The 14,851-nt window shown below is 41.7% G+C and overlaps 1 protein-coding gene across 1 annotated transcript; it reads left to right on the top strand.

Moving 5' to 3' along the window:
* The first annotated feature begins 43 nt into the window (after positions 1-43).
* si:dkey-28n18.9 (sorting nexin-32) lies at positions 44-9,543 on the top strand. Its single transcript, XM_035150795.2, has 15 exons — positions 44-148; positions 3,838-4,017; positions 4,176-4,286; positions 4,401-4,508; positions 5,029-5,089; positions 5,220-5,344; positions 6,297-6,380; positions 6,467-6,541; positions 6,648-6,678; positions 7,462-7,549; positions 7,677-7,716; positions 7,811-7,897; positions 8,396-8,485; positions 8,694-8,759; positions 8,905-9,543. The coding sequence occupies exons 2-15, from the start codon at positions 4,012-4,014 to the stop codon at positions 9,040-9,042; spliced, it is 1,110 nt and encodes a 369-aa protein (XP_035006686.1). The 5' UTR covers positions 44-148; positions 3,838-4,011; the 3' UTR covers positions 9,043-9,543.
* Positions 9,544-14,851: the final 5,308 nt, after the last annotated feature.

Genomic DNA, 14,851 nt, shown 5'->3' with positions numbered 1-14,851 from the left:
TTTTCCCCCGAGTTGTTCTCCTGCCATCTTGCGGCGAAAGTAGCGAATTAAGGAAGTGTGTATGAAGTTGGGTTTCATTTTCTTGTTTATGAGGAAATACTTTTGACGTTCACGTGGGCGCAGTAGCAGCACTGGCGGCCGCGACACGGTGAGTTGACGCTGAGATTAGCTACAGACGAGGTCACATTGACGCTTTTTTTCTACGTAGTTTGGCTGAAAATGTGCGTAACATCCTAAGATAAGTGCACCTGTGGGTTTCAAAGCCTTCAGCCCCGGTGGGTGTTGTTGGTGCTGGCGTGTGGAGAAGCCAGCAGGCAGTCATAGGTGTGGGGATAAACCTGGGGAAACTTCTAGATAAACTACTATGTGCGGGTTTGTGGTGGCTGTTCTTCATCACACTTCCACATAAACTACTATGTGAGGGTCTGTAGTGTCTGTTCTTCATCACACTTCCACATAAACTACTATGTGACGGTCTGTAGTGGCTGTTCTTCATCACACTTCCACATAAACTACTATGTGAGGGTCTGTAGTGTCTGTTCTTCATCACACTTCATAAACTACTATGTGAGGGTCTGAAGTGGCTGTTCTTCATCCACTTCCCATAAACTACTATTGGGGGGTCTGTTCTTTAAACTACTATGGTACGTGTTCTTCATCACACTTCAACTACTATGTGAGGGTCTGTAGTGTCTGTTCTTCATCACACTTCCACATAAACTACTATGTGAGGGTCTGTAGTGTCTGTTCTTCATCACACTTCCACATAAACTACTATGTGAGGGTCTGTAGTGTCTGTTCTTCATCACACTTCCACATAAACTACTATGTGAGGGTCTGTAGTGTCTGTTCTTCATCACACTTCCACATAAACTACTATGTGAGGGTCTGTAGTGTCTGTTCTTCATCACACTTCCACATAAACTACTATGTGAGGGTCTGTAGTGGCTGTTCTTCATCACACTTCCACATAAACTACTATGTGAGGGTCTGTAGTGTCTGTTCTTCATCACACTTCCAATAACTTGAGGGTCTGAAGTGGCTGTTCTTCATCACACTTCCACATAAACTACTATGTGAGGGTCTGTAGTGTCTGTTCTTCATCACACTTCCACATAAACTACTATGTGAGGTCTGTAGTGGCTGTTCTTCATCACACTTCCACATAAACTACTATGTGAGGGTCTGTAGTGTCTGTTCTTCATCACAACTACTAGTCTCATCACACTTCCACATAAACTACTATGTGAGGGTCTGTAGTGTCTGTTCTTCATCACACTTCCACATAAACTACTATGTGAGGGTCTGTAGTGTACTGTTCTTCATCACACTTCCACATAAACTACTATGTGAGGGTCTGTAGTGTCTGTTCTTCATCACACTTCCACATAAACTACTATGTGAGGGTCTGTAGTGGCTGTTCTTCATCACACTTCCACATAAACTACTATGTGAGGGTCTGTAGTGTCTGTTCTTCATCACACTTCCACATAAACTACTATGTGAGGGTCTGTAGTGTCTGTTCTTCATCACACTTCCACATAAACTACTATGAGGTCTGTAGTGTCTGTTTCACACTACAAACTACTATGTGAGGGTCTGTAGTGTCTGTTCTTCATCACACTTCCACATAAACTACTATGTGAGGGTCTGTAGTGTCTGTTCTTCATCAAACTTCCAGATAAACTACTATGTGAGGGTCTGTAGTGGCGGTTCTTCATCACACTTCCACATAAACTACTATGTGAGGGTCTGTAGTGGCTGTTCTTCATCAAACTTCCAGATAAACTACTATGTGAGGGTCTGTAGTGGCTGTTCTTCATCAAACTTCCAGATAAACTACTCTGTGAGGGTTTGTGGTGGCTGTTCCTCATCAAACTTCTAGATAAACTACTATGTGAGGGTTTGTAGTGGCTGTTCTTCATCAAACGTCCAGATAAACTAACCTGTGAGGGTTTGTGATGCCAGTTCCTCATCAAACTTCCAGATAAACTTCTCTGAGAGGGTCTGTAGTGGCTGTTCTTCATCATGGCCGTGCAAGGTGTCTACCACCACCAGGGGAGGATTCAAGCCTGCGTGGTCCTGATGCTCTGTTTATCTGCAGCTGCCTCCTCTGAGAAGGACAGAAGTTACTATGACACCCTCAGTGTGGAGCCAACAGCAGCCGACGGTCAGATAAAGAAGGCTTTCCGCAAACTGGCGTTAAAGTACCACCCTGATAAGAGCAAGAGTGCAGATGCAGAGAAGACGTTCAGAGAGATTGTGGAAGGTAAAACACGCCGCACTGCAACTGCTTATTATCTAATTTAAATTTTAATGCAGACACAAAAGGTCCATATCTATATAAAAAATGAAATAGAATACAAACAACAACATATAAATACAATCATAGCAGCTCACAAATCCAAGGTTATTAGATTGTTGTTAAAACACATGCAGGCATTTGTTCCAGTGTGTCTAGAAACAAAAGGAAAACCTTGTATCACTCTGTCGAGGCTCATTTACAGGGATAGTTCACCCAAAACTGAAAATTCTCTCATTGTCTATTCACCACCGATACAATTGAAGTTTGTGTTACATTCTTTTGCATTACACCATAAACTGTGCATAAAGATGGACGACATGACAGGTACACAAAAGTGAAGCCAAAGTGCCTCGATCGCCGCCTGGTGGCTGGCTGCAGTATAGGTCATAAATCCTGCCTCAATGTTAGTAAATGGAACATGGACCAGACTAGAAAGTCAATGTGCACGTTTTCTCAAAGATGATTTCTGTCATTTTAGTTAGTTCTTATCTTTAGCTAACATTCTTATTAGATGTTTGTTCAAGTGTCCACCTCACAGTTTTCATCATTTGATGCTATAAAAATGGGGTGAAACATCAAGATTGACAGCTGAGAAAAAAATGCATCATAACAATCCCTTTTACACGTTATGTGTTTGTCTTATACGTTTTTTTTTTATACACTTGCACTTAAATTAATAGAGTTTGTGCCCTTTTAACCATTGTCTACTATGTGTGAGTGCGCCTGTGGATTGCCACAAATTCCATTGTATTCTGTACAATGACAATAAAGGAATCTACCTATCATTCTTTCTATCGATTGATTGTTTTAACTTGGTGTATCTAATGAACTTGTACCTGATTGTAGATTCCCTGAAGTTAAAGCACCAGCTTTGTTTTCCCCCTTCTCCAGCCTACTCCGTGCTCTCCAACAAGGAGAAGAGGAGACACTACGACAGCCTGGGCCATGAGATGTTTCTGGAGAATCAGGTGTTTACTGACGCTGAGGATGACACAAATGCACACTTCAGTTTCTCAGACTTCTTCCATGACTTCAATGGAAGTCCCTTTGGGGAGGAGGAGCCCCAGTTCAGCTGGACCTTTCCTCAGGACTGGGAGGACGAGGACGGTCCATTTGAACATCCCAGCTTTGAGGGACCTGCAGGCTTCAATTTTTTATTCGAGGATGTGGATGAAAATGAGGAGGACGAATACTACTATGTAATCTGAGGTCTCTGTCCTGTGTATGACTGTTACATTTTAATGTGTTTTCTTTTATTGATAACAAAGTCTCCATATTAAATTGTTTATTCTTATCCATGCCCTGTATACTGCGTCTTTTATGGGATGGCTTCTGAGTTCAGTGGTTGTTTACAGATTTTCTGATGTCGTAAGGCCGACAGCTGAGTCACTGATTGGAACGTTAAAGACATTTTTTCTCCCTGTGTGGGTGTGTCGAAGGCACAGAGTTACTGACTAACTCACCATTTACTTATCTTTTCCCTGCGTCAGCACTTTAGATTTTGCACTGTTTTTTTACCCCATTTCTCTCAGGACTCAGCGTGCACCTTGACCCGGAGGATATCCTGTGCTGTCTCAGCAGTTGGAACGTAAGCGCTCCAAAGCCGACACAAGACAGAAAGAGCTTTGTGACTTTCTGCACTTTTATCAAGATTTAAGATTTCTACAAACCAAAAACAGGAGACAGGAAACTTTCAGGCTTTGACAATGATGGTAAGTGTGTCTGAAAATGTTGTTTTTATCTCTGGGTATCATGTGACAGCCTTTTACTCCAGGCAGTGTGCGTGTTGTGAAGTTTTGTAAGTTTGAATGCTAACTAGAATTCACTGCCAGTTGTATTGATAGTATTGACAGCTACATTCTTAACACAGGAAGAGGTGCAAGAAGGGACATCCGCTCCTAGTGTCCATGGTCATAACATCAAGGTGACAGAGGTGCTGATAGACGGGGACACACTCACCTTTCTGATAGTTTCTCAAAAGGTGAGAAGTTATTCATGTACTTTAGTTGTTGCGTGAATCTAAATTAATACAGCAAATACCCCAAAGATCATTCAGTTTATGTGCTTTTAAAAAATGGTGGTCTCTGTGTGCCAGCTTTCTGGGACGGGGGAGTACCATGTGTACCGGATCTATGAAGATTTGGAATGGCTGCAGCACCACCTGTTCTCTCAGGAGGACGTACCCGGGATACAGGGGGTCATAGTGAGTAGTTTTCATCTGTGCTGAATCATTTATTTGACTTGTAAACCATAGATGGACAGTTGCTCTGTCAGTGAAGATTGTGAAGCTGTTGGCTGCTTTTACTGTTAAGACATATCTTATCTGTTTTCATGGTGGAATTGGCTTCTTAAAAAACCACAAGCGATAACTTAAAACCATATGTTGTTGTAACACAGTGCTTTTGTGATGGATAAGATCACAAACTAAAATGGTTCCTTCAAACACTGAAAACGTGATGCTGTCCAAGCTTTGTTCGGCACTTTGTTTATCTTCAAATGCTTCCTCCTCTTCTTCCTTGACTGATACAGTTGAAAATGAAGCAGAAGTTCATACAGTGAAATGAAAGATTGATATTGTGAACATATTGTAACTATAAGCTCTGCATATTGCAAAAAGCTTAACCCTATTGAGGAGCCTCCCTTAAGCCAAACACACAATGAAACAATGTTTGTAAAAACAATACTGGCTTGAATAGAATCATACTTTCTTTTCTTTCTTCAAGTTTCCTCCTATTCCTGCAAAGCCTCAGGTGAATGCATCTGCCAAGGTTATGAAACAGCTTGGTGAGTACACCTGAAGACCACCTCTGCACAATAATATACTTGATCAAATAAAGGGGAAAATAAATAAATAAAAACAAACTTTCAGCGTCTATTCTGAGTCATCGCCAAAGTGCTGAATGTGTTCCTGCAGGTTTCCTTGGTTTGGGAGAGTGGCAGCCGTACTGTAAAGCACTGGAAACCTTCCTGCGGCAGGTTGCTTCACACAGCATGCTGAAGAAGAATAAAGCTGTGGAGATCTTCCTCACCAGTGCAGATGTAAGTGGACACAAAAAGGCGTTCTCTCTGGTCAGCCTGAGTAAAGAGAAAGATGTTACAGAGAATGCAACGTGATCGTTTTTTTACGAGAGGCAAAGATGGTAAATGGTTAAACTTTCACTGCCTGTGTCTCAGAAGAGACAGAGGAGAGATTCATATGACAAATACTTTACCTTCACATTCTACATATATACAGGTCCGGAAATATTTGGAAAGCGACACAATTTTTATAATTTGGGCCCTGTAAGCTACCACAATGGATTGGAAATGAAATAACCGAGATGCTATTAAAGTGCAGACCTTCGGCTTTACTTTTAGGGTATTTACATCAAAATTGGAGGAAGGGTTTAGGAATTGCAACAATTTTCATACGTAGTCCCCTCCTTTCAAGGGACCAGTGTGTTTTTTAAGTAATTAGGCGTATGCTATGAACACATTGTTAGCCCAGCACTCTGAGATTTGGTCAGAGGCCATTTCAAAAACATATTTGGATATTCTTTGCTTTGTTGAAGTCAAAGTGTGTGAGTCAGCGTTGGGCGTGATTTAAGTCCTGCTGATGACTCTTTTATTTCCTGTTTGACTGCGTCCGCCTCATCAGGTCAGGAATGCTGTATGTCGAGCTGTAGCAGTTCTGAAGTGACAAAGGAATACTATGATAATACATGTCCATCTATGATTTCTGTGGATGGAGGACATTTGCATTCGAAACCACTGGTGTGAGGATATTTTGACAGTGTGTACTCACACTTTTTAACACTTTTTAACACTTCAGCAAGCACTGGTGGGATAAGTTCATGGCCAATTAATACTGAAACAATATCCATCAATTTCATACAAGATATTTTAACTGAGCTTCCCTTTGTTAGTTGTGTATCTGTCTTATGTAGTCATGCTATACTGTGATTTAATTGAAACAAATTGACTTTGAAGTTATTCGAGCGTATGTGTGCAGCCTCCAGGTCGACAAAGAGTGAGGAAGAACATCTTCAACCGGCTGAGTCAGGCTGTGGGAGAGATGAGGAAAGAAGGCCACAAGGTAACGACTGGGACTCGCACAGACAGAACCCACTGCCTCTAAACATATATGTGAAGTTCTAACGCTGTAATGATTTGTATCCGCAGGACGTGGATGAGTTCTTTCAAGCGGCTCGGGACCAGAATCTCATTATGACTGGCTACACCAAGAGCGCAGCAGAGGTGGGCGAATCTCCTACTTGATTTGTTTTCCTCCCTTCGTTCTTTTCTCACATAATCAGATACAAACTGCCCTGTTGGACTTTTTGAACTTTTGTTTTTCCTGCAGAGATTCCTGGATGTGGTGCTAACTGAGCAAAGTAAGAAAAGTGCTTCACATATAAAAGTACAAAGAAGACATTTGCACGCACATCCAAGCCACAGCAGGTGCTGAGGCTAAATCAAGCAGAAGCAATGATTAATGTACCAGAAACTCAGTGAGGATTCATCAGTCAGTCAAATGATAGTGTGTCACAAGTCATACGTTTCCACATCTGTACACATTTAAAACCATGACATTCAGCAGTACTGGTGCTGCAGTGTGAGCCCATAGACTGTAACTACAGAACGACATGACTGCTCCTCAGAAGTGAGGCCAAAGTGGTGGTGTGCTGCAGTATAGGTCATAAATCCCACCTCCTCCATGTTAGTTGATTAGACAATTCTTATCACACTGCTGTTTTTTCAAGTGTTAATTTTTCTGATAAGTTTAGTATTTAATTAGTTATTAGATGCTACAAAAATGGCGTGAAACATCAAGATTGACAGCTGAGACTGACTTCGCGATTGGTTAACAGGACCGCACACTCAAAGATGGTGGCGGTCATACCCGGGATATTTTAGCTTGACTTCAGGATTGTGGCAGGAAGTGAAGATGTGTTGTCCATCTTTATGTACAGTCTATATCTGAGCCATTACTAATGAGTGTGTAAGAACAAAGGGGTCATCAGATTTAATTCACTGGTTTTATTTGTGTATTCAGATTGAATGACTATTGTTTTACGAGGCTGTGTAGTGTATTTATATTCATTCCCATCACAGTAACAATTCAATCTGTTCCCGGTCTGTTGTTTCTGTGTGTTTGATGATATATTTGTTTGCAGAAATAGCAGTGGCCTGTGGGCACTTCTCTGCTGCTCTGCATCTCTGTGTGGAAGCTGGGGAGGATCCGGACAAACAGGCTTTTTCAAGGTGAGATGATAATAGAGTTGGTCCCACTCCCAGGCCCATAGCACATGTACTTAAAGCTAATACCTCTGAACACAAGTCAGATTCAATTCATTTGATTAAAAATGTCAACAATCACCTCTTTTTACAGGATTTGTGTGAAATTATCAGAAGTCTTTGAATCCATGAAGGTAAGTTGTTGTTGTTGTTGTTGTTGATATCACATTTTAATTAGGCCATTGATTTACCAAATAATCCACATGTAATGTTCTGCTGTGTGGGCAGAAAAACATGATGAGCACTGCAGAGAACAATGTGAGCACTCTCGGGCTCGGCCTCGACCTGGAGTCACGCTACCAGGAGGCAGAGAAGGTGAGTGGTTTCATCTCATGTCCAACCTGTAATTCCTTTTCTCATTTTGACTTTATAGAGCACTTTATAACTTTGTTTTCAACAGTGCTCAATACGTTTGTAATAGCAATAATGTTAATAACAATAATGGTAATAATAATAATGGATAAGTCATGGTTTCTGTCAATTGAGGTCGTTCTCTCATTTTTACAGTAAGTTTGGTTTTAGTTAGTTAGTTGAACGGGGTAAAATGTCATGATGACAGCTGAGACTGACTTGGTCAAGCACATGTATCCACAAGACCTCCATGCTACGGCACCACACCTCGATCACTATTGCTACTCCAAATGATGTCAAAAGCACAAGATGGCGGCACCCTTGTCCGGGATTTTTCAGCTTCATTTTAGTAAAATGGGTTGAGTTGGGGACGAGTTATCCATCTTTATACACAGTATGTCTATGGCGTGAACCATGAGATTAATATTACCAAGTGTAACGTGATTCATTTGTCCAATGCAGGAAATGCTGTTCAGGAGAACCTGTAAACTGGCCGAGTTGGAGACTGCGAGGAGGAACGCAGAGAAGGCCAAACCTGTGAAGATGGCTGCTGTGAGTGTCCGTGCCCATGTATCCCTCCTGGAGCACATGTGCATTCTTTCTTGTCACCAGCAGATGTCAGTAACGTCCCACTGATATTACTCAGTGTCAGGGGATTGACCACTGAGACAAAAAGCTGATGCTAGATACACACATAATATATGCAGGCTTATTGAGAACAAGTTTATAATGACGAATTCATGGTCTTCATGTTCATCAGATGGAGGAGGTGAAGAAAGCAGCAGAGATGGACTTCAATCACATTTGTGGAGTTGCTAAACAGGAGGTAAAACATTGAATTCAAACTGGAATCCTCAGTCTCCACATGTCTTACCTGCCTTCACCCCTCAAGTAAATTGTGTAGCATCCAGTTTGGCGACATGCCTGCACTGTGTATATGTATTAACATGCATGTGATGTGCTTCTCCCAGATTGCGAGGTTTGAGGGGGTCCGTGTGGAGATGCTGCAGCAGGCTCTGGTTCAGTGGTGCGAAAAGCAGCTTCTTACAGCAAGAGAAAGTGCTGACCAGTTCGACCAGTGCCTTCAAGGCTTTAGGGGGATGGCCTAGTGACCTCACTAGCGCCCTCTTCATAAAGCACCCTCAGTGTATGTCCAAACATAGCATAGCATGGAAAAACACTGAACACGTCCTTCACCCTTTGTACTGGAGCATGGTGCTTTTTTTTTATTCAGTTGCATCCAGTGTAAATAACAATGTTATTGCAATTTTTGAAACTCTTCTCACGATTAAACAGTATCCCCAAAATGTGTGCATACTCTCAACTCTGTAGTTTTCTTTTTCCTTTCTCCCTTCCTTCCTTACTTTCCCTCAATCTCTCCTTACACTTACCAATAAAGCTCTGGCAGAGATGATTGATTTTAGATCCTAGCTGTGGCCTTGTCGTCTGCTCAGGCTATCGTGTGTGTGTGTGCGTGTATGTGTACGTACGCACGCGTTCTATGCCACATTCATAGATTTGTGCTGAGAGTGTATTGTGCTGCTGCTCTCAAGCCACTACATCAGCTGGGGTCACACAAAATAAAGTGTGATGAATTGATTCCCAAAGTATCTGCTTGCCTTTGTGTGTGGTTCTTTCTCCTGGATCATTAATCAGCTGGTTTGGTTGCACGCACACACACGCACACACACACACACAAGGACATTACAGCAAGGACACCACTCTGGCTTGTTGTTTGGCTTTTTGAAACTATTTTAACAGTGTTAATAATCTCTCTTACAATCATCCTGTTTTCCATGCGATTGTACGTAATCTTTAATGAGCGGGGATCATAAAACTGTGACACACTTCACTTAGATTTCTGCTCATGTCATATAAAGACAGTGCTGTTGTCCCCTCCTCTCCGTCTGCTGAGCACCGCACGTCCATATTTCTGCTCTGCTGTGTGCTTCCTCTCATCTGTTCTGGCCTGTAATCCCTCCGCTGGGTGAATAAGGAGGAGTGGTTCCCGTTTGAGGGAATGAGACAGAGAGAGACAGATGAACGGTCTCATAAGAGGAGAGGGTGGAGAGAAGGTTGTGCTCATTTGACAGTGAATGAGTAGATGAAAGGGCAATACATAAAGTGCCAAGAGTAGGTTTTCAATCCACCCAAACTGGAATGAGATGAATCGTTTGGTCGAGTCATTGGTTAGAATTAAAATCCGCTTTCTTTTCTCTGTGGACGGCACATATTTCTCTGATGGTTTTGTAACTTGATATCATTTCTCCATCTGAATCCTCCGCCCTCGTTGCTACTGTCCCCTCAGCATCAGATGGGCTCCCACAGTGCTCACAAACACCCACAAAATTGTTCCACATATCATCTGCTGACTTTTTTTTGTCTAGGTGGTCGTGGTGGCCGTAATTAGATTGTTTCTTATTGTTTTTTTACTTAATCTTAATTTACCCACAATGTGTCTCAATTCAGGGGCTGCATCCTTTGGAGGCTGCATTTTAAGACAGATTGTGTCACAGCAGCACAACTAGGCTCCTTCAAATGTGTCCTTTCATCCCTGAGCAACAAAGGCTCCAGCGGTACGCGGATCCTTCTCAGGCCGACTTAGCGCAGGATTCACTGTTCTTTGCAGACAAGCTGTTTCTTGAAGAGATAATGACGGCGGCATGGGACCAACGTTTGGGAAGACCGAAACGTCAGATGCTTGAAGTATCTGGCTTCATCTCAAACGAACAGCTAAACGTCCACATGTTAAAAACCCAAAGTTCATTAAAAGTTTCACGTAGTGTCCAACGGCAGTTTGTTGCTAGGTGGCAGCGGTAAGGACGGGACAAGTAAATCTCAGAAATCCTGCGTAGACCAGAGGGTCTCATTTTGATCTGTTTTTGTGGTCTACGCGGCCCACCTCCTTGTGTTGATGTTTCGTCTTGATAAGTGATAAGATCAGCTAAGATACAATTATAGGCCCGAGTCAGTGGCAAAGGGCGTCATTCAGATTCAGACAACTTTATCGATCCCAAGGAGGGTTTTCATTTGCAGCCGACGGCAGAAAACACAGCCCCTGAAGAATGTCTTGTTCACGTCAGGGTTTTTTTATCCTGCCTGCATCACTAAGTAGCATGCCTGCCTACGTCCAGATTTTTTACCATGACAGTATTTCATATGAGACGCTATAAATATATAAGAGCTACAGAATAAAAACTCAAGGATGCATTTGCTCCATTTGCCCCGTTGCTCAGGGTCCCATGCAGACGCCTATGCTGACCATGAGGGGTGATGTGCCCTTAACCGGACGAGATTGGTTGTCTCTAAGTTATGTGGCTCAGTGAATTGATTTACTCATGGCAGCCATTTTGTGAAGTCTTCCCCTGAGAGGTCAGTGTCTGGTGGAGGGGGTGGAGGACTGAGTCCTGTTTTAAAAGTGGAAAATATTCAGAGTGCAGCTAAATACAGAATCTCCAAAAATCTGAAATACCCAAATTTAATGCGGATTGATCTGTTTTAAACTGTTTGACAGAAAGTAAGGGCAGTTTTGTGAGAACTGGCTTTTTAAGTCCGCAAATGAACTGCAAACTGAACATGAATAGTTTTCACAGTCTACCCTTTTATCCCTAGTACACCACATCCCAATTTATCAGGAAAACTAATTGTTTGGCCTCTGTTACAGTCAGTGGCCAGAGGGATTATGTTTTCAGGTTGAATGTACACCCATCCATGCAGAATGTCAAGAACGCCTTGAGGGAATGTTTTCATATTTGGTCAAAATGTTAGCTTGGACTCATGAATGTACTGATTAGGATTTTGAGGTCAAATGTCAACGTGACAGTGGCCTTCAAATGTATGTTTTGCCTCTTGAACATGATATTTTAAGTCTGACTTAAGGAAATGTCTTCAGATTTTGACCAGTTGTCACTTGGACTCATTGATTATATACGATTGTTTAAAGGTCAAAGGCCATGATGACACTATTGTGACTGAAATGTATTGTGAACACTTGGAGGCAGCTTCAGTAGCATCCAACACACAAACATTCACTTGGACTCAAAGAACTGATTAGTCAAAGGTCAAAGGACAGGTTTACTGTGACGTCACGGTACATGAAGAATACATTTTTATAACTATATAATTATCAACTATAATTGTACATGTAAATTAGTGACACTTCATCTTTCACAAAAAACACTAAATAGCTTTCATTAAATTCCTTGTCAGTGAACAATAACATGAGTCTGGAAAATCAATGTATGGAAGCCCTGTAAGTGCTCTGGTTGGCAGAGGTTGCTAGTGGTTGTAGTCTGTATCAAGTCACCTGCTATTCACTGAAATGGCTATTTTTTCCATTCCGTTTTATGTCGAGGTTATAACAAAAAGGCATTAACTCTCCATATACAGACACATGTACTGATCATTAAATTCAGCAATTACCATGCAATTTTATCACTTCATTTTTGTGGTTTATTGGTTTTAATGAGGCGCAGTAAAAGTTAAACGTAAGAGTTTTATGGACCATTTTTATAATTCTGTAGTTTCACCTCTTTATCTAAAAGCTTTTATCTACCTGGGAAAAACACTGTGGATACACCTCGATGTGGGGGGATGGTGAACAAAATGCATTATGCTGTACTTACAGTGAGCAATACAAATGGAAAAATCTATGGAGCCTGTTTTTTGACAGGTTCCTATATATTGCAACATTAGTCTCTCTCCTATTATTCAAAGCTGCGACGCTTCCAGCGCTGCTGCTTGTCACTGAATCATTATACCGGATGGATTTCACAACAGAGAAGCCACATTTCTAGAGCTGCAGAAGCAAAGTGACACACACACACACACACACACACACACACACACACACACACACACACACACACTCACACACACACACTAATGAGAGCTCATATCAACTGCTGAGAGTATGACACAGATCAAGGATATGGGGAGCTCATGCCAACTTTCCTTCTGTGTGTGTGTGTGTGTGTGTGTGTTTGTGTGTGTGCGTGCGTGCGTGTGTGTGTGTCCCAATGACAACGTGCACTTAGAGCAGCTTTGCTAAAGTAGCTCATTACTGGTGGAAAGGCAGCACCCAGCACACTGGCCTATGGCCTGACAGGGACTGCTCTGTCAAGTGTGAAGTTAAGGCAATAGCTTGTCAAGGCCTAAAGACTCAACCAACCCAGTGAAGCTGCTCTACACCAGTTGGATGAGTACGTCTGTTCAGTCTGTTTGGCTCCGTTCACACCTGACATTAACATCTTTTGTGAGGTCCCTATGATGTCTAGGGTATGAGGGACAAACAGTTAAAAATAAACCGGGCAAAAAACAAGAAACCAGCAGGATGCGTTCAAGTAAAATCAAGAATTTTGAGAGATCCGATCACAACTGGACAGTGTTAGGTTCGTCTGGTATTAAAATGCATCCTGAATGTGTTGCCTGTGACCACATGTGATCACTTCCTCATCCACTATCAGGAAATATTGTACCCAGTTGAAAAACAATATGATTCAGATGCATTCAGATCTGAACTTGTGACAACTTGTGATCGGATCACTGTCTGTTGAATGATTTAAAAAAATATATGGCGCCAGACTGCTTTAATCTGTGTTTACGCAGGAGACGTGTTTCACTGTTGTTCATTCTCGTTTCTTTTATACTGTATAAATAAAAATATATATCTGTACACGGTGGTTCACATGTCGCTGTGATGAGTGAATAAATCAAACCAATGAAAATCTGGTAACACAAGTCCCAATAATTGAAGTGGGCATATTTTATCCTGACAAAGAAAAATATAAAATAATAAATTCTGAGATATTTTATTGGAGCAGATAATTTATCTCCTTTCAACTATTTTGATTACGGACTTCTGAAAACACAAATCAAATAAATAATACTAGAGTGGCACTAGTAGGGTCACACCAAATTACTCACACTCATACATCAGTTTTATAAATGTGTCAGATTTTTTTCCATTACGATCCCTGAATTGTTCTTTGGGAAAACTGGGAAAATGTAAAAACAAAAAAGGAAAGGACCTATCCCGCAGTATTAAAGAAAGTGATAACAAACCTGAGGATCCAGTCTTTAGTCTGGACAAAATTGACAGGGTTCTTTCTTTGCCTGTGTCGCATCCTTCCACCAAGAAAATGGTTACGTTACGTAGTTTTTGCGTAATCCTGCTGAAAAAGAAACCAACCAACATAACCTCCTTGGCAGAAGAGGTAAATTTACCCTATGTGAGATAAGATAGATAATTTGCTTAATACCACAATTATATATGACGCCAGGAACAGATCAGAAATTCTCTCTGTGACTGGTCCCTCTGTTCCCTCTTCAGGCGTCTCCATTGCTCCTCTCTATCTTCACAGACGTCTTTGGTTTCTTTGAGAATCTCTGACTCAACTGGGAAGTTGCAAGAACAAAATTTGACAACAGAATGCTAATATAAAAGTTTCCCCTTTTAACCACTTGCCAATTGAGACTCCACATTCCTGCCAATTACACAGGGCTTAGAATAAGATAAAAACTAACTCTGAGAGCTTTAATCCTGTATTCACTGCATGGTGCTTCTGTTATAAAGTCCAAAGCTCGGCTCTACCCAAGGTTGTTGGCACGTCATTAAATCTAATTAGGGGGATGAGATGGAGAGAATGAGATGAACGCCATATAATGCAGGGGCCCTAACCATCTGTATTGTTTATAGGTTCATAAGACCCACTCCATTCTCTGCGCAGCACAAAGTTAACACGACAAAAACAGCAGCGCTCAGCTCTAATATCGGCCCCGATGGCAGCTCTCCACCAGTGATTTGGACAGTGGATAGTATCAATTTTCTCCCCTCGCAGAGGATTACAGCATCGCAAAGCATTAGACTTGCTAATTTACACCATTTCTCTGTTCACTACTGAAAGGAGCCATAAATAT

Source organism: Hippoglossus stenolepis, chromosome 3, assembly GCF_022539355.2.
Source record: "Hippoglossus stenolepis isolate QCI-W04-F060 chromosome 3, HSTE1.2, whole genome shotgun sequence".
NCBI classification, from domain to species: Eukaryota; Metazoa; Chordata; class Actinopteri; order Pleuronectiformes; family Pleuronectidae; genus Hippoglossus; species Hippoglossus stenolepis.
The sequence above is the reverse complement of the archived record's forward strand: the minus strand, read 5'-3'. Positions and strand labels throughout refer to the sequence as shown.